Source organism: Dendrobates tinctorius, unplaced genomic scaffold (assembly GCF_039654945.1).
Source record: "Dendrobates tinctorius isolate UK_male_01 unplaced genomic scaffold, ASM3965494v1 ptg000162l, whole genome shotgun sequence".
NCBI lineage: Eukaryota > Metazoa > Chordata > Amphibia > Anura > Dendrobatidae > Dendrobates > Dendrobates tinctorius.
The window spans coordinates 40,906,358-40,927,305 of record NW_027361829.1 but is presented as its reverse complement, the minus strand read 5'-3'; the positions used below and the strand labels follow the sequence as shown (position 1 = coordinate 40,927,305).

Here is a 20,948-nt window from a genome sequence, read left to right as displayed (position 1 = left end):
TGACCTTAAGCCTATAGAGAATCAAAGGGGTATTGTCAAGAGGAAGATGAGAGACACCAGACCCAACAATGCAGTCGAGCTGAAGGCTGCTATCAAAGCAACCTGGGCTTCCATAACACCTTAGCAGTGCCACAGGCTGATCGCCTCTATGCCACACTGCATTGATTAATTGATGCAAAACGAGCCCAGACCAAGTATTGAGTGGATTTACTGAACAAACATTTCACTAGTCCAACATTTCGGATTTTAGAATCATTTTTTCAAGCTGGTGTTATAAAGTATTCTAATTTACTGAGATAATGACTTTGGGGTTTTCATTGCATGTAAGCCATAAATCATCAACATTAACAGAAATTGACTTGCTGATGTTAAATAGGTCTGTCAGATCCACTGATTGAGACAGGATCAGCCAACAAGCTCATGTGTAAGGGTGTTGTTACACTTAACGATGCACCAGCGATCCCGACAACGATATGGATCGCTGGTGCATCGCTAAGTGGTCGCTAGTGAGCTGCCACACAGGCAGATCTGACCAGCGACATAGCAGTGGTTGGGGGTCGCTACTTACCTGTCAGACGCGGCGATCTTGACGTCCTCCCGCCCGCATCCACGTGTCGGCGCCACAGGAAGCCAAGCAGGAAGTGCCCGACGAGAAACGGTCCAGGACGTTCTCGCGCGATCAGCGATGGACAGCAGGGGAGCCGGTCCGAGGTAAGTATCACATGTAGCGATATCACTAGCAATATCGCTGCTACGTCACAAAACCAGTGACGTTACAGCGATATTGCTAGCGATATCGCTATGTGTAACGGGCCCTTAAGGGGCAAGTTATCGGGTAAATCATACATGGTTTTCCACATGGCAGATCCATTTCCCAGAAGAGCATCTTATTCACCATTCCTAATGCATCTGACAGCAATGTCAAGAGATTGGCCAGGGCAGATCCACATGCAGGGAATACATGATCAATGAGAGGAGCTAGAATCTACACTGGGGACCATAGATGACCAGCAGTGAATTCTAAAACTTCTGCCTAGGAAATAAACCTAGTGGGGTTTATACGTTACCCTGAGTATTAGGGATGACCTCTTGTACATGGTATACAATCCTCCACAATGGAGATTGCCATCCTCACTTCTCTCTGCTACCATAGCGAGCTATACCTGACGTTGATCCCATATGCTTTTAGCCACTTGCTCCACAATTGCTTGGATGGAAAGATACAAAAAATGCCTCATTCAGCGGTCAGTGATTTTTATGTCATAGGAATTTCATCATATTTTTTGTAAGCAAAAAAGATCCAAACAAACTAAAAAAAAATGGAGGTTCTTCGAGTTTTTCCTATCAAGCAGTCAGTAAAACATGGACAGCACATGGATGGTATGTGATTTTTTCATTCATCCATAGACTTGCATTGGGTGTGGACAACTCGGTCTGCAAACAAACATGGCCATCTGAGCAACCCCATATTATATACAAGTTCTATCAGTGGAAAACCTGGAAAGAAATCATACATGAAACACTGACTGAGTCTGAATGAGCCCCAAAATGCAAAGAGGAACTCCTCACTCACCAAGGGACATAGTAATAGCATAAATTACAGTATATAAGCAGCAGGGGAAATGTGGGAATTAATCCATCCCCAAAAGCATATATTATTAAATGCACAGAGGAAGTATTGTATGGAAGATCTGTGCACTCCTCCAAGTTCATGTTTGGTAAGAATTCAGACAGTACCTACTGTAGATTGATGGTATGTAACATTCTAAAAGATTAAATTGCCCTGGTCATCAAAGAATAAAGATCTGTGGCTATAAAAAAGCTGAAGGGCTTTTTCCGTTTTTGGAAAACCCCTGTCCATCGACACAGTTTTTTAAAATAAAAAAAAACAATTGTGCTTTCTCACCCTCCCCGGGTCCAGCACAGAGTCTCCGTCGCTGATCTTGGTGTTTGTTATTGGCTGCCGCACTGATATCACTTTGACAGCATTGCAGCAAATCAGTGAGTTCAGCGGCTCAGAGCAGTCCGTGCCATGGACTCGGGCAGAGCCGCTGTCCTCCAATGTCAGACACCTGGAGTCGTGGTGGAGACTTAGGGCTCTCAACTGTCCAGAAACTCATGGACACTTATAGAAGGGCACTTTTTACCCTGTCCGTTAAAAAAATGAATTTACAGCATATCCATATAATGTTGCACAGATGTTGGAGCCACTGATGGGACCTGCATCTATCTCCCCAACGGGGCCCCGTCTCCCACCACTGGGAATGGAGAGGTGGCAGCATCGATCTGACAATCATGGCGTACCACGTGGACATGTGTTGTGAATTTGCTTTCTGGCCTACCTCTGGTTACTAGTGAAGGTAGTGGAGCTGGTTATATTGACACAGGATGGAGATGACCTGATTAACAGAGGTTTGCCACCTGATAATGAGGAGGACGATTGGCGATCAGGGGTTTCTGACTGGATATAAGACAGCCGACTCCCTCTATCCTTGCTGGTGATTTTTTCCTGCCTCCTGAGGTCTTAGTTTCCAGCTCAGTTCCAGCATGCTCAGCTAAGTGTTCTTTTGCTATTGTTCATATTTGATCTGGTTTTGTCCATTCAGCCAGCTCCGGCTGGGGCTGTGCTGAATCTCTATCCATATGTTACTGCTTGTGCCAGTTTGTTTTTGTCCCTTATTAGATTGGCCTCTTTTTGCTCTGCTTTCAGAATATACCAGAGTGCTGATATAGTGGGCGAAGTCTAGTGACTTCAGTATTTTTCTATCAGACGTGTTGGACACTTTTTGCAGGGTTTTTTGCGTGATTGCAGACAGTGTCTTTCCTTTCCTGTTTAGTTAGTGTGGGCCCCATCGTTTGCGCAGTCTATTTTCCTATCTGCGTTTGTGTTTTCATCTTTTCTCACCGACAATATGTTTGGGGGCTATCTATTCCTTTGGGGTCTGCTCTGGGGCAGTTTAGATTTCCCCTTTCTTGCTTTAGGCTTATTTAGCTCTCCGGCTGTGTCGAGACGTCTAGGATCATCGTAGGTACGCTCCACGGCTACTGCTAGTTGTGTGGATGGGATCAGGGGTCTGCAATCCGCTTATTTACCAACTTCTCTGGTTTTCTGTGGCTTAGCTTGGTCTTGCTTTCCTCCTCGGTGACCCAATCATAACAGAATCACCAGCCTTAAACGCAGTCTCTAGGGTACTCAAAGGAAGGAAAGAATTGTAAAAAAAAAAAAAAAAAAAAAGGCAAATTTTTTTTTTTTATACATATTTTTTTCTCTCTCTTTCTGGGGCCATGGCAGGATTTTTTCTTTAATGGAGATTAAGCAATTGTCTGATCATTTTGAGCAGCTCGCTGCTGAAGTGTGGGGAATTTCCAGCTATCTCGCTCAATCATCTGCTGTTGAACCACAAATCCCTATTCCTGATGTGTTTTCTGGGGATCGGTCTAAATTTTTGAATTTTAAGAATAATTGTAAACTATTTCTTGCCTTGAAGCCTAAATCATCGGGGAGCTCTGTGCAGCAGGTTAAAATTGTCATCTCCTTGCTGCGTGGCGATCCCCAGGATTGGGCTTTTTCTCTGACACCTGGAGATCCTATTCTGACGTGATGTGGACGCATTTTTTCAAGCCTTAGGGTTGTTGTATGATGAACCTAATGCTATTGATCAAGCTGAGAAAACCTTATTGGCATTGATGCAGAGTCAGGATTCTGCAGAGTTATACTGTCAAAAAATTCCGAAAGTGGGCGGTCCTTACTACATGGAATGATGATTCCCTAGCAGCTCTCTTTCGGAAGGGTTTGGCAGAAACTGTAGATGTTATGGTGGGATTTCCTGTTCCCTCTGGTCTTGATGATTCTATGTCATTAGCCATTCAAGTTGATCGGCGTTTACGCGAACGTAAAACTACACAAGAGGCGTTGCCGCCTTTTGAACGAACGTCTGAACCCATGCAATGTGTTAGGATTTTGTCTAGGGCGCAACGTCAGGAGTTTAGAAGGCGTAATAAGCTGTGTTTTTTCTGTGGAGACGCCTCTCATACTATTTCTGTCTGCCCTAAACGAGAAAAACATTTTGCGCACACATTTGCTGTGGTCAGTGTACAACCTAAGTTCCTTTTGGCAATTACTCTGATCTGCTCCTTGTCTGCATTTTCTGCTAAGGCTTTTGTAGATTCAGGAGCAGTTTTGAATCTGATGGATTTACACTTTGCTAAACATTGTTGTTTTCTCATGATTCCTCTGCGGACTCCTATCCCTTTGAGGGGTATTGATGTTACTCCTTTGGCGGAGAAAAAAACCCAGTTTTGGACCCAGGTGATAATGCGGGTCGCCCCGGACCACCAAGAAAATTGTACATTTTTGGTGTTGCACAATTTGCATGATACTATTGTTCTGGGTTTTCCCTGGTTGCAAACTAATAATCCTGTTTTGGATTGGAAATCTGTGTCTGTGGTGAGTTGGGGTTGTGTTCTGAGTGACACTCCTGTTTTCTCCACCTCTCCCCAGTCTCATGATATTCCTAATTATTTGGCTGATTTTTCTGATGTATTTAGTGAGAGTAAGTCTGCATCTTTGCCTCCTCATAGGAGTTATGATTGTGCAATTGAGTTAATGCCCGGGTGTAAATTTCCCAAGGGTCGGCTTTTCAACTTATCGGTACCCGAACATGATGCTATGCGATCTTATATCAAGGAGTCGTTGGAGAAGGGTCATATTAGACCATCCTCTTCACCTTTAGGTGCTGGGTTTTTTTGTGGCCAAGAAAGATGGTTCATTAAGGCTTTGTAATGACTATCCTTCCCTTAACAAAATCACTGTTAAATATCAGTACCCGTTACCCCTGATTTCTGATTTATTTTCCAGAGTTAAAAGTGCCTGCTGGTTTACCAAGCTTGACCTCAGGGGGGCATATAATCTTATTCGCATCAAGCACGAGGAAGAATGGAAGACGGCGTTTAATACTCCGGTGGGACATTTTGAGTACCTAGTGATGCCTTTTGGGCTCACTAATGCCCCTTCTGTCTTCCAATCTTTTATGAACGATATTTTCCAGGACTTTGTGGATAAGTTTTTGATCATTTATCTGGATGATATTTTGATCATTTCCAGTGATTGGGATTCTCATGTGGAACATGTCCGGACTGTGTTCCAGATTTTGAGGGAAAATTCCCTGTATGTTAAGGGATCGAAGTGCCTCTTTGGTGTACAGAGGATTTCATTTTTGGGATTCATTTTGTCCCCGTCGGCTATTGAAATGGACCCGGCCAAGGTACAGGCCATTTATGATTGGGTTCAGCCCACTTCTTTGAAGGCTCTCCAGAAGTTTTTGGGTTTTGCTAATTTCTATCGTAAATTTATAAGTAATTTTTCTGGTATTGTCAAACCACTGACTGATTTGACCAAAAAGGGCGCTGATGTGGTGAATTGGTCTCCAGAGGCAGTCTCGGCATTTCAGGAACTTAAGTGAAGATTCACCTCTGCTCCGGTTCTACGGCAACCTGATGTCTCACTCCCATTTCAGGTGGAGGTAGATGCTTCTGAGATTGGTGCAGGAGCCGTTTTGTCCCAAAAAGATCCGGTGACTTCTAAAATGAATCCCTGTGCCTTCTTTTCTCGAAAATTCTCCCCATCTGAACGTAACTATGACGTGGGGAATCGGGGATTGTTGGCCATGAAATGGGCATTTGAAGAGTGGAGACATTGGTTGGAGGGAGCTAGACATCAAGTTGTGGTCCTCACCGACCACAAGAATTTGATTTATCTTGAATAAGCCAAACGCTTGAATCCTAGAGAGGCTAGGTGGGCCTTGTTTTTCACGCGTTTTAATTTTGTGGTCTCTTTTCTTCCGGGCACTAAGAATGTTAAGGCGGACGCCCTTTCTAGGAGTTTCTTTGCGAATTCTCTTATTGTGACCGAGCCTATTACCATTCTAAATGAGGGGGTAGTTCTTTCCGCCATCTCACCGATTTGAGACGTGCCATGGAGGAATTTCAGGAGGACAAACCTGAATGTTGCCCTATGGGAAAATTGTATGTTCCTGACCAGTGGAGGAAGAGAGTAATGTAATACTTAGGAGAAAGAACATGAGAGCACGCAATAAGTTCCATATAGAAAAAATATAAATTTTTTTATTATTATTATTAAATAGTTTACAAAAGATGGATAAAACAAGATGTGCTCATAAACAATATGGACCATAAATCCCATGTACCGACCAAATCCCCTCCAGATGGAAAACCAGGTGAGAATATACTGACGGCCTCAAATCATGTCCAGGAACTAAAAATCGCCCCAGCAAATATAGAATCCACAAATCAAGATAGCGGTAACTGGTATTACCAGTATCAATACACGTGTATTGATACTGGTAATACCAGTTACCGCTATCTTGATTTGTGGATTCTATATTTGCTGGGGCGATTTTTAGTTCCTGGACATGATTTGAGGCCGTCAGTATATTCTCACCTGGTTTTCCATCTGGAGGGGATTTGGTCGGTACATGGGATTTATGGTCCATATTGTTTATGAGCACATCTTGTTTTATCCATCTTTTGTAAACTATTTAATAATAATAATAAAAAAATTTATATTTTTTCTATATGGAACTTATTGCGTGCTCTCATGTTCTTTCTCCTAAGTATTACATGTTATTGAGCTTGCTTTAGGGTGTTGGAGCTGGGTTGTCCCTTGTCTCCTTCATATCCCTCATTTATGGGACTTTTGTTGTGAGGAAGAGAGTAATGTCTGAAATTCATTGCTCCGCGTTGGCTGGTCATCCAGGTATTTTTGGTACCAGAGATTTGGTGAGTCGGTTTTTTTGGTGGCCAGCCTTATCTCGTGATGTCAGGAATTTTGTGCAGTCCTGTGGGACTTGTTCTTGTTCTAGTGGGTTCTTGATGCACCTGCCGGTGCCCAAAAGGCCATGGACCCATATCTCAATGGATTTTATTTCCGATCTTCCTGTCTCTCAGAGAATGACTTATCTGGGTGATTTGTGATAGATTTTCTAAGATGATCCATCTTGTACCACTCCCAAAGTTGCCATCTTCTTCAGAGTTGATGCCCTTGTTTTTACAACAGGTGGTTCGTTTGCACGGGATTCCTGAGAACATTGTGTCGGACAGAGGAGTCCAGTTTGTTTCCAGATTTTGGAGAGATTTTTGTTCCAAACTGTGCAGTTATCTTTCTCCTCTGCATTTCATCCTCAGACCAATGGGCAGACTGAGAGAACCAACCAGACTTTGGAGTCCTATTTAAGATGTTTTATATCTGCTGATCAGGATGACTGGGTCTCATTTTTGCCCTTGGCCGAATTCGCGCTAAACAATAGAGCTAGTTCTGCCACTTTGATGTCGCCCTTTTTCTGTAATTTTGGGTTTCATCCTCGATTTTCTTCAGGGCAAGAGGAATCTTCGACCTGCCCAAGTGTGGACACTGTGGTAGAGAGAATGCAGCAGATTTGGGACCAAGTGGTGGATAAGTAAGTTGTCCCTCTCTCAGGAAAAAGCCCAATGGTTTTCCAACCGGCATAGGACCATTGGTCCCCGGCTTAAAGTGGGTGATATGGTTTGGTTGTCATCAAAGAATATTCCTATGAAGGTTGCGCCTCCAAAGTTCAAGCCAAGATTCATTGGACCTTATAAGATTTTGGAGATTCTTAATCCTGTTTCTTTTCGATTGGCTCTTCCAGTTACGTTTAAGATCCATAACGTGTTTCATAAATCTCTGTTGAAGAGCTTTGTGGAGCCAGTAGTTCCTGTGGCGGCGCCTCCTGACCCTGTATTGGTTAAAGGCAATATGAGGTAGAGAAAATATTGGATTCTCGTTTGGCTAGACGGAGACTCCAGTACTTGGTCAAATGGAAGGGTTATGGCCAGGAGGATAATTCTTGGGTCTCTGCTTCTGACATTCATGTCGATAGATTGGTTTGTGCTTTTCACCGGGCCCATCCTGATCGGCCTGGTGGCGTGGGTTCGGTGACCCCTCCTCAAGGGGGGGTACTGTTGTGAATTCGCTTTCTGGCCTACCTCTGGTTACTAGTGAAGGTAGTGGAGCTGGTTATATTGACAGAGGGGTCGCGAGTTCTCTTTCTGGGCTCCCTCTGGTGATTACTGGAGGTAATGGAGCTGATCTGATTAACAGAGGCTTGCCACCTGATAATGATGATGACGATTGGAGATCTGGGGTTTCAGACTGGATTTAAGACAGCCTACTCCCTCTATCCCTGCTGGTGATTTTTCCTGCCTCCTGAGGTCTTAATTTCCAGCTCAGTTCCTGCATGCTCAGGTAAGTGTTCTCTTGCTATTGTTCACATTTGATCTGGTTTTGTCTATTTCAGTTTTGTGTGGCCAGCCAGCTCCGGCTGGGGCTGTACTGAATCTCTATCCATATGTTACTGCTTGTGCCAGTTTGTTTTTGTCCCTTATTAGATTGGCCTCTTTTTGCTCTGCTTTCAGAATATACCAGAGTGCTGATATAGTGGGCAAAGTCGTGCGACTTCAGTATTTTTCTATCAGACGTGTTGGACACTTTTTGCAGGGTTTTTTGCGTGATTGCAGACAGTGTCTTTTCTTTCCTTTCCTGTCCTGTTTAGTTAGTGTGGGCGGCATCGTTTGCTCAGTCTATTTTCCTATCTGTGTTTGTGTTTTCATCTTGTCTCACCGACAGTATATGTTTGGGGGCTATCTATTCCTTTGGGGTCTGCTCTGGGGCTGTTTAGATTTTCCCTTTCTTGCTTTAGGCTTATTTAGCTCTCCGGCTGTGTCGAGGCGTCTAGGATCATCTAGGTACGCTCCACGGCTACTGCTAGTTGTGTGGATAGGATAAGGGGTCTGCAATCCGCTTAGTTACCAACCGCTCTGGTTTTCAGTGGCTTAGCTTGGTCTTGCTTTCCTCCTCGGTGACCCAATCATAACAGACATGCCCTAAGAGTCTTACAGATGAACACCCATTTAGGTGGCTATCCTCTTATATGATGATGACCCCGCTTCCACATCTACCACACAGGGATCATCTAGAACGCTCAAGCCTCCAGGAAACAAATGTAAAGCACTGGCAGATCCTTACCTGGCAGCCACTTCGTAATCCCCCTTTTCCACGAGATGTGTTATATAAGCTAAGCCAATATCCTGAAAAATAAAAATATACATAAATACTAAGGCGAGAGCAATTCTGCGCCATTAACCACCGAGTTGTTACAGCGAGGCAGCTTTTAATTAGTGCATGCATTATATCAATGTTTTCTACACTTTTATTCTACCCATGATATCAGAATTTACAGCTTGGTAATAAAAATTAGCAAAAATCACAGTCTGGGAAACTCACCAAAACCTCGTGTCTCTTAATGTTCTTCTGACTAATTTCCGCAGCCATAAGAGCTTCCTTAAATGGAGACATCAGAGGGAAAAAAAATCATTAAAAACCAATAGCACATTAATTTGTTACAGAATACAGCCTGTGGATAAGCACCGTAAATTACCATAATTGTTGTATCTAGATGTTTTCTATGTATTAGGATGATTTTACAGCAGTGCTAACCATATATAGGATGATTGGCTTTGGTTTACTTATATATTTGGCTGCAGAATAGAGAGCTGAATGTCTTTTAGGTGGTGGAGAAACCAATATAGACATATTAAAGGGAATATTTCAGTAGGATTATCCCTCCTAAGTCGTCTACATGGGAATCTAAGTCATACAAAGCTGAAAAATGATACCTTGCGAGCTGATGCCTTAATGCAAAGAAATCACCAATTTTCTAAATCTGTAAATGAGCTGTTAAGATCTATGGGACAGACAAATCTCCTGGAGAATCTGCCTGCAAAGCTTATTTTAAAAGAAAGGGGGCATTACCAGTGTGCTGTATAATGGCCACTTTCTGTTCTCCTGATCTTACTGCTGGGCTTAGTGTGATTCCTATTAACAGCGCAGCAAAGCTGAACTTTTGTCTAATTACAAACATGTCTGCAGCTGCAACTCTACTATTATAGTGCTGTCATCTCTGCTATACTGCTGCTTATGAGATGAAAGCTGAAGTTTTGTTAGTTGTAATCAGGCAAAGCTCTGCAGCTGAGCTGACAGCACTATGAAAGTAGAACTGCAAATGTATTTGTAGTGAGGCAAAATACAGCTCTGCTGTCCTATGCGAGTTATAATCATACAAAGCTTTGCAGTGAGCTCAGGAGTGCAGACTGTCAACCAGTACATGTCTCACAATGGCAATGTCTATTGTTTATTTAAAATAATCTCTGGTTGCAGATTCTCATGTAGGTTCACCCGATACCCTGGAACAGTTCATGTGCATATAAGAAAAATGCAGACTTCTCTGGAATAAAACATTGGATCGCAGATATCAAGGTATTGTTTTATTCAACTTTCTATGACCTACATGCACATGTAGATGTGCTTAGAAAGGGTCCTTCTAACAGATTCTTGTCACATCCGTGTGTGCACATGCTGATGCAGACTGCCCTGGTCGCTAGGCAGTGCTGCATTATTGACAGCGGTTATTGCTGGATAACGGCAGGGTGTGACACTTTAGCTGCGACTAGTTGTCTGTTTCTAACTTGTGTTTTGCTGCACTGAGCTGGTAATTTATTTGTTCCCTGTTAGCAGCCATGGTCGGGGCTCTCCTCTATATAAACCCCAGCTAACAGTCTCTGGCTGCCGCTTACTTAGATCTATGTGATCTATTGCTCCTGTTGTGCTACTTTGTATCTTCGGTTTCTGACCTTAGCTTATATATTGACAACTCGCTCGCTTTCTGATTTTATCACGGAAAAGACTTCTTGGCATTGACTCCACATGACGATCCTTTTTGTCTTCAGATTGCTTCATCGATCAGCAGCCGACTCTGTGGCCCCAGCCCAGCAGTCCCTATGCAAACCAAGATTTCGTGGGGGGGGGGGGGGGGGTTAAAGCGTGAAGACCAGGGCAACCCCTGGGATCTGGTACATAGGGTGGCTAGAATCAAGCCAGCCCATGTAAGTCTTATTAACGGCTGTCAGTCTTTCACAAACGATGTACCCATAACAATTCCCTTTAAAGGGAACAGTGTCACCTCCAAAAATGCTACTTACCTATAGATATAGTGGTAATTTGCAGGTAAATAGCATTTACAGTATTTTTCAGATTATAAGACACACTTTTTTTCCCAAAAAAATTTGGGAATGAAATGGGGGAGCGCCTTATAATGCGGATGTACCTTACCGTCCGCGGTTGAGCAGGGTCCCGGGGTCGCTGCTGGAGGAGACAAGAGTGGAAGAGCATTGCTGCAGGCTGGGATGAGGGGGTATTCCAATGTGCGCCACTGCAGGGGCTCTGCCGACATTTTGTCAAAGCCCAGAACCCCTGCACTTGCATGGTTTACTGTGCGGTGGATTCCGGGAAAATTACTACCATGGGCGGCGCATGCGCAAATGGAGATCTCGTTACTAAGATCTACATTTGTGCATGCGCCACCCCCGGCAGCCATTTCCTGGAATCCAACGCACATTAAACCATGCAAGTGTGGGGGCTCTGAGCTTTCACAAAATGTCGGCAGAGTACCCGGAGCGGCGCTCATCGGAACACCCCCTCATCCCAGCCTGCGACCTGCAGTAACGCTTCACTTTTGCCTCCTCCAGCAGTGAACCCACATCACCACAGCAACCACCCCTGGTAAGCAATACGACGCTTGATTTATAAGAAGCACCACCATTTTATTAAAACAAGTTTTTTTTTCCTATTTTTCTCCTCAAAATTTGGGGTGCGTTTTATAATCTGCAAAATATGGTAAATCCTGTTTAGCCATCTCACTTCAATCACAGCTGCTGGTAAAAAATGAAACTCTATCCTCCCTGCACCCACTCGATTTTAGTCACGGGACAGCTGTAGGGATCCATTACATTCACTGCACATTACACAGTGAGCGTGCAGAAATCACTCCGCGGCACACCGATTGACAGTTTGCCCTGAAACTAATGTATGCAGTGTGTGTGCGTAGAGATGGCTGTAAAGATAATCTCTCTCTACATTGACTATGGACGTGCAACATACACAACCAAGTCAGTAACTTAATCAGAAGGGATTTCTATAGGGGGTTTTACACATAGCGATATCGCTAGCGATATCGCTATAACGTCACCGATTTTGTGACGTTATAGCAATATCGCTATGTGTGATACTTACCTCCGACCGGCTCCCCCGCTGTCCATCGCTGATCGCGCGAGATTGCGCAGCTCCATTTCTCGTCGGGCTTCCTGCTGGCGCCGACGAGCGACGCGTGGAGGCGGGCGGGAGGACGTCAGGATCGCTGTGTGTGAAAGGTAAGTATCGTGCGCTGTGTCGCTGCTGCATCGCTGTGAGATCTGCCTGTGTGACAGCTTAGTAGCGATCATTTAACGATGCACCAGCGATCCTGACCGGGTCGTATCGCTGGTCGGATCGCTAAATGTAAAGGGGGCTTATCACTCCCAGGTTGTGCAATCCTCTGCTCTGCAAGACACTTGCCATCACACAAAGCTATGGAGTATTCCTATATCTACAATCTATCGCAAACATTGGTTACACGCCATCCCATCTGAGGCATTTGGTACCATTTACCGCAACCAATGTTTATATAGTCTTTTTTTTTTTCTTATATTTTTGCATCATATACATAAGCTTTTTAATCATGCTATTATTTATGCTGTGGTGAAATTCAGTTTTATAATGTCAGCACATATTAACACATTTTAAAAAAAATATATAAACATTCTTTTATTTTTGCTTATAATATATGGCTTGTGAAACAGTCCCTTTAAGAGGGTCTGATATTTTTTGGCACTCTATTTAGTGCCTATTAAGCCCTTACTTTGGGGTTTCCTTTGTATATCTTTTTGTGATTGAGAAAGTAGCCCAAAGTGCTACAAAATAGGCGGACATTTGATACCATTTTTAATTTAATATAATACAGTTGTGCTCAAAAGGTTACATACCCTGGCAGAATTTTTGCTTTCATGGCCTTTTTTCAGAGAATATGAGTGATAACACCAAAACTTTTTCTCCAGTCATGGTTAGTGGGTGGATGGAGCCATTTATTGTCAAAATACTGTGTTTTCTCTTTTTAAATCAATGACAACCCAAAACATCCAAAAGACCCTAATCAAAAGTTTACATACCCTGGTGATTTTTGGCCTGATAAAATGCACACAAATGGGTTTGAATGGCTACTAAAGGTAACATCCTCACCTGTGACAAATGCCAGGAAAATTGCTTGGGGTGCAAAGAAAAACCCACAAATAACATCAGCTGAAATACTGGACTCTCTGAAGACTAGCGGTGTGGCTGTTTCAAGAAGCACAATAAGAAGGCACATGGGCTGCATGGTCGAGTCGCCAGAAGAAAGCCATTACTGCGCAAATGCCACAAAGTATCTCACCTACAATATGCAAAACAGCACAGCGACAAGCCTCAAAATGTCTGGAACCAGGTAATTTGAAGTGATGAGACCAAAATTGAACTTTCTGGCCACAACTATAAACATTACATTTGAAGAGACGTCAACAAGGCCTATGATGAAAGGAACACCATTCCTACTGTTAAGCACGGAGGTGGATCGCTGATGTTTTGGGGAAGTGTGAGTTACAAACACACAGGAAACTTGGTCAGAGTTGAAAGATGAATGCAGCACATTATCAGCAAACACTGGATGTAAATTTGCAATCATCAGCCCAGAAGCTGTGCATGGAACGTACCAACATGACAATGATCCAAAACACAAGGCCAAGTCGACCTGTCATTGGCTACAGCAGAACAAAGTGAAGGTTCTTGAGTGGCCATCTCAGTCTCCTGACCTCAATATCATTGAGCCACTCTGGGGAGATCTCAGGCACAGAGTTCATGCTAGACAGCCGAGGAATTTACAGGAACTGGAGGCTTTTTGTCAAGAAGAGTGGGCAGCTTTACCATGTGCGAATATAAAGAACTTCATCCACAACTACCACAAAATACTTCAAGCTGTCATTGATGTTAGAGGGGACAATACACGGTATTAAGAAATGGGGAATGTGAACTTTTGATCAGGGTCATTTGGCTTTCTTCTGGTGACTCGACCACGCAGCCCATTTTTCTTCAAGTGCCTCCTTATTGTGCATCTTGAAACAGCCACCCCACTAGTTTTCAGAGAGTCCAGTATTTCAGGTGATGTTATTTGTAGGTTTTTCTTTGCATCCCAAACAATTTTCCTGGCATTTGTCACAGGTCACAGGTGAGGATGTTACCTTTAGTAGCCAATCAAACCCATTTGTGTCACCTTCTGTGCATGTCATCAGGCCAAAATCACCAGGGTATGTAAAATTTTGATCAGGGTCATTTGGATGTTTTGGGTTGTCATTAACATGAGAAAATACAGTAGTTTGACAATAAATGGCTTCACCCAACCACTAACCATGAGTGGAGAAAAGTTTTGGCATTATCATTAATATTCTCTGAAAAAAGGGCCAAGAAAGCAAAAATTCTGCCGGGGTATGTAAACTTTTGAGCACAACTGTATATACTGCACATATATAAATATATATACCCGTGTTTCCCCGAAAGTAAGACCCTGTCTTACATTAATTTTACCCCAAAAAGTCCCACCCTGTCTTACTTTCGGGGGAGGTCATTAGCCGAAAAAAAATGACAATTTCTTTTTAACCAATAAATTAACATTTATTAACATGCTGTTATACCCCATAACAGTGCCGTATCCCACTGCACACAGCCCCACACCCCATAACAGTGCCGTATCCCACTGCACACAGCCCCACAACAGTGCCGTATCCCACTGCACACAGCCCCACACCCCATAACAGTGCCGTATCCCACTGCACACAGCCCCACACCCCATAACAGTGCCGTATCCCACTGCACACAGCCCCATACCCTATACAGTACATGTTTCCCTACTTGGTTTTTAAATGCAGGACGTTTTACTCTGCGGTGCGGCTGTGGGTGTGGAAGGCCTGTGCTGCAGGGAACGCTGTGCCAATCAGCAGGGAAACAGCGGTGACGTGGGGCTGGGGCGGCCAATTACAGCCCGAGCTGCTGGACCAATCAGTGCTCGAGCCGGGGGCCGGCGGTGACGTGGGGAACAGGGGCGGCCAATGAGCTGTTGAGCTGGGCGGATTGCGGGGTTAACACGGCGAGTTAACCCCATGAGCGCTGGACCCGCCCAGCTGCACCTGAGGACACCTCTGGAGCCTGGGGACCCAATGGGGGACAGCGGCGGCCCAAAGGTAAGGGCCTTACATTTCACAGCGGCCCCCAACCCTGCCTTACATTCGGGGGAGGCCTTACATTGAAGGACCCCCCCGTAACCCCCACCCTGTCTTACTTTCGGGGGGGTCCTACTTTCGGGGAAACACGGTAATAGGCTTCTGCAGTAAAGGGTTAATACAGTTCTTTTGTTATCTGCTGCCATAGAGATGTGCAAATCTGCAAAACTAAAGACCCAAATGAGAAGACATTTAATAAAGACACTATGGAAATCTTGGAGGAGTATTGGCCCATTTGGCTTGACCACCCAGTATGTAGTACTCAGGATTAACAATGCATCCATCAGTGAGCAAAGCTAAAAAGGTATCTGCCACCTAATCTGTAAGCAGCACAATGTGGAAAAAGAGGCTGCTATTTGAGCAATGTGTCACTTACTGGGCTGCGTGCTGTACTTGTAATAAAATTATTCGTTCATCAAAAGGCGAATATCACTGGCTTAGTGATCGGACCCAAAGAGTGGTCGTAAATGGCTGCACATCCAGTTGGAAGAATGTCTCAAGTGGGGTACCACAGGGCTCTGTCCTGGGCCCTGTATTGTTCAACATCTTTATCAACGATTTAGATGAAGGAATTGAGGGTAAACTGATTAAATTTGCTGATGACACAAAGCTAGGAGGGATAGCTAATACTAGAGAAGAGAGAGAGAGGATTCAAAAAGATTTAAATAAACTGGAAAAGTGGGCAGCAACTAACAGAATGGTTTTTAACAGGGAGAAATGCAAAGTACTACATCTGGGCAATAAAAATGAAAAAAGCACATATAGAATGGGAGGAATAGGGCTAAGTGACAGCACATGTGAAAAAGACTTGGGTATACTAATAGATCACAGACTGAATATGAGTCAACAGTGTGATGCAGCAGCAAAAAAGGCAAATGCAATTCTAGGATGTATTAACAGAAGCATACAGTCTAGATCACGTGAAGTCATTATTTCCCTCTACTCCTCTTTGGTCAGACCTCATCTGGAATACTGTGTCCAGTTTTGGGCACCACATTTTAAAAAAGACATCAACAAACTGGAGCAAGTTCAGAAAAGAGCGACCAGAATGGTGACCGGTCTGCAAACCCTGTCTTATGAGGAAAGGTTGCAGGATTTGGGAATGTTTAGTTTGCAAAAGAGAAGACTGAGAGGAGACTTAATAGCTGTCTACAAATATCTCAAGGGCTGTCACATTGTAGAAGGATCAACTTTATTCTCATTTGCACAAGGAGAGACTAGAAGCAATGGGATGAAACTGAATGGGAGGAGACACAGATTAGATATTAGAAAAAACTTTTTGACAGTTAGAGTGATCAATGAGTGGAACAGGCTGCCACGAGAAGTGGTGAGTTCTCCTTCAATGGAAGTCTTCAAACAGAGGCTGGACAGACATCTGACTGGGATGATTTAGCGAATCCTGCTTTGAGCAGGGGGTTGGACCAGATGGCCCAGGAGGTCCCTTCCAACTCTACGATTCTATGATTCTATGATTCTATGATTCACTAGCGGACTAGTAAACCTGCTGCCATGTAGTCCTCCATATTCATGAGCGCCGAATAATCCCACCCCCACCACTGATTGGCAGTCTTCTGCCTATGCACAGTGCACACAGAAAGCTGCCAATCAGTGGTGTGGGCGGGGTGACACAGAGCTCAGCATTTAGAGAACTGCTAGATCTGCAGCAGATAAAACTGTGATTTTATCAGAACTGCAGGAAGCAGCCCTGTAAATGACATTGTTAGAATTATAGTCTCTGCCCCTATATCATGCTGCTCTCAAATCACGTAGCAAAACCCTGGTGCTAAATTCCCCTTAAATATATTGTACCTCATATTTCTTTCGCCCCAGTAGCCAGTCAATGTGGTCATCCTGGTCACGCTCTTTGGCCACCACAACATCTCTTGGACTGATTATGTAAAATAATGATTCTCCTTCCGCATATTCTAAATAATTGGAAAACAGAAGACTAATTAGTTACTGCCATACATTGCATCACTCACATCAGTCCATCCCCACAACATTTACCATAGAGCCAATTCTATAGTAAGTAACTACCTATGAGGGTGCTTGGAGGGAACAGGAAGAAATCCACACAAACATGGGAAGAACCGCCAGTGAGGTGAGACGTGGGGCTCCCCTACATGAACACAATGGATTCATACCTAACATGTGTGTTGTATTTTAGGTTCTCATAGCCAAATGGGCTGTCCACTTTTCGAGGATCATTATTTATTTTAATAACATCCGTGTATGGGCTAAAAATAATTGACTTTTGCTGCGTCTTTGTTTTGCTGATCATTAAACTTGTGTGGTCATAAATCAACTGATGGGAGCTCAGAAGACAGAAAAATAAGTTACTAACTCTCTCGTCATTCATTCTGAAGAAGCTCACTGACAGATTTTCAGCTAGCTCATTCTGCAGCCAGCAACAGACGGTGCATCACAGAGACAATAGAAGGTGAATGCTAAAAATGTTTGACTGAAACCCAGTCATGCGGCCGTGATTCTTAACCCCAAATAAATGCATACATATACTGAATATGTACATTTTGTCCCTAAAAGTAGACAGACAATACTCTTGTGCTTTTTGGACAGGCAGAACAGCATTTTGACATATCTGCTTTAAAATAAATGCAGATGAGAAGGGACAACTTAACCAAAGGAGTCTAAGTCACATAGATAAATGTACAGAAGAAATGGACTGGTTCTTCATCTTTGTATGGAGAATCTGTGTCAATGCTCAGTGGGAAATAGCATGTCAATGCCAGACCTTTAATTCAGCTGTGCAACATGAAGACAGGATAACAGGCAAGCACTTCTGTACATCTACAACCAGCTGTTTCCAGGTACAGGCCCTCATCAGGACAGAGAGAGGTTTGGCTGGCTGAATGGGACACTCTTGATACAATTTTGGGATCAGGGTCTCATCTTAGGGCACATATGTCAAACTATGGTCCGATGGCCAAATCTGACCTGCAGGGTGAGTATACTTGGCCTGCGATGCCAGCATCACACTTTCAACTATATCTGCATCCTAGATACCGATACAGTTGAAAGCAATGATTGACAAGGGAGCCCTCTCCCATCAATCCACCTCTGCGTCTGACATCTCAGCTGTACCAATGTGGGGCCATTATACTGTATGGAGCACTATGCAGGGCCACTATACAGTATGGAAGGCAATGAAGGGCCCAGTTATACTGTATGGAGCACTGTGTGGGGCCTTTATACTGTATGGAGGACTATGTGGGATTATTATACAATATGGAGAACTATGTGGGGCACATTATACTGTATTGAGCACTGTGTGGGGTCCATTATACTGTATGGAGAACTACGTGGGGCCATTATACAATATAGAGCACTATGTGGTGCCATTATACAATATGGAGAATTATGCAGGGCACATTATACTGTATGGAGCAATGTGTGGGGCCCATTATACTATATGGAGGACTATGTGGAGCCATTATACTGTATGGAGCACTTTTTGTGGCCATTATACTGTATGGAGCACTATGTGGAGCCATTACACTGTAAGGAACACTATGTGGGACTTAATATACTGTACTAGAAATAGGCCTAATGGTATCGCATCGGGAGTGCGGTGAAATTAACCCGCTATTCCTCACGCAGGCGCAGTAACAGCCGCGTCGTTACCACGCATGGGCGGGTAAAGTGCGCAGTTGTGGCTGTTTCTGAGCATGCGCAGGAATAGCGGTAACGAAGTGCGCGTGCGCAAGTGACATACACGTCACCGCTATTCCCACGCATGCGTAGTAACGACGTGGCTGTTACTGCGTCTGCGTGGGAATAGCGGAGACGTGTATGCCACTTGCGCAGGCGCAAATGACACTGCCGCGGTGCCTTATGGGATTCGGGGACAGCGGTCAGAAGTCCCAACTGGCGATTATATATGTAGATGAAGCACTTTTTGTGTCATTAAACTATATGGAGGGCTGTGTGAGGACTACAGTTGGAGAATCATACTGTAATGGGGTCATCGTTCTTTGCTGGGGGGATATTATCCCAATATTTTATTTTAAGATCTATTATTCAAAATGTACTTTGTTCATAGGACAATACTTTTAAGATTGTTCCCATATGAATAGTTCATTGATATACTTGATGATAAAAAAAAACTTCTTCAATTAAACACATTTTTTTTAATAAATACCAAGGTTGGTCAGCGATTTTGTCCAAGCTTTTAATTTTGGCCCCCTGTAGTTGAGTTTGACATCCCTGCCTTGCGCAGATCAGCTATGTGTGTTGTCTTATTGGCAATACCATAGGAGCTCTTCTCCAAGTAAGAAATCCAGTCCTTACGTACACCAGCACTGTATTCTTACCCAGACGATAATCCCGACACTCGTTCTCTCGAAAACCCCTGACTGTTATAGCGTCTGAGGAGACTTCTTCACAGGAATCTGACTGAGGCTGAATAATATCGAGGCGAGGCCTGGCACAGAGCTCTTTATTCTGAAAAAGGAACAAGAAGGTCTCTTAACAAAAATAAAAGTCACAGGTCAATATATGACAATTCTTAAAAAAAAAAAAAAAAGAAAAAAGAAAAAAAAAGAAGATATTTATCTACCAGAGAACTTGTTACATGGCGTCAAGGTATAACATTGATGACCAAAGCTTAAAGGGGTGTTCTAGGTCATCAGTATCATATTGGTGGCAGTCCAACCCTCACCAGCAGACCAAACATAAGAGGCCACCACCACAAGAGACACAGCTGTGTATAGACAACGTAGCAGCGGCCTGGACGGTACTGCAGCTCTCCCTACACTTGTGAACTTATAACAAACGTGGCCAGCCGCTCCACATTAAAACTTTATATGGCATCAAGACATAAACCAGCACACTCTGGACATGACACGGTCTGTAATCATGGTATATGATGATGACCTTTCCAATATTAAAGGAGTTCTCCAAACCTTTTTTTAAAATGAACCAGTCCCATTTGTCAAGTAAAAATAACAGACACACACTCACTTCCCGCACTGGCGCTGCTCCAGCAGTGTCGGTGCTAGGTCTCCCGTGAGCACTACAGCCAATCAGAGGTCACTACAGGACTGCTACGATCTTATTTTTACCACTTGTCCCAAGTTCTTCCGAGGGAAATAAGAACACAGCAGCCCACTAGTGACCACAGATAAGCTGCAGGGCTCACATGGCATAACAGGGTCAAAAGTCCCAGAAAACACATTGCATCGGGCCCAGTGTGGGAAGGGAGTATCTGTTATTTTTATTTTACAAAGGGATTATTTCATGTGAAAATGGAGAACCCTCTAAAAGTCCTAGAAAACTCCAATGAGCCTCTTTTCAGGCAGCTGTATTTAGTCCTACATCTTAGTCCCACCCAAGCAAATATTGTGGCCTAGCTGCAGTATAAGATGGAGCCACATGGATGAGAGTGCTGCAGTGTTCGGAACTGCAATAAAAAAAATAGTACAGTGGTGCTGATTTTTATGGACAACTTATCCAAATATAATATTCAGCCAACACTTATAAAATGTAAGGGGCACATACAGTGCCTTGCGAAAGTATTTGGCCCCCTGGAACTTTTCAGACTTTTCCCACATATCATGCTTCAAACATAAAGATACCAAATGTAAATTTTTGGTTAAGAATCAACAACAAGTGGAACACAATTGTGAAGTTGAACAAAATTTATTGGTTATTTTAAATTT

At 43.6% G+C, this 20,948-nt stretch overlaps 1 protein-coding gene across 2 annotated transcripts in view; it reads right to left on the bottom strand.

Annotated features, from left to right (window-relative positions):
• Window positions 1-20,948, bottom strand: part of VPS41 (VPS41 subunit of HOPS complex) — a 397,695-nt gene that overhangs the window by 173,419 nt on the left and 203,328 nt on the right. For both annotated transcript variants that reach the window (XM_073549967.1, XM_073549966.1), the window contains 4 exons: window positions 19,602-19,731; window positions 17,080-17,195; window positions 9,320-9,376; window positions 9,062-9,123 (listed from right to left, as the gene is read on the bottom strand). In XM_073549967.1, coding sequence (XP_073406068.1) covers window positions 9,062-9,123; window positions 9,320-9,376; window positions 17,080-17,195; window positions 19,602-19,731 — 365 coding nt within the window. The remainder of the gene's footprint in view (window positions 1-9,061; window positions 9,124-9,319; window positions 9,377-17,079; window positions 17,196-19,601; window positions 19,732-20,948) is intronic.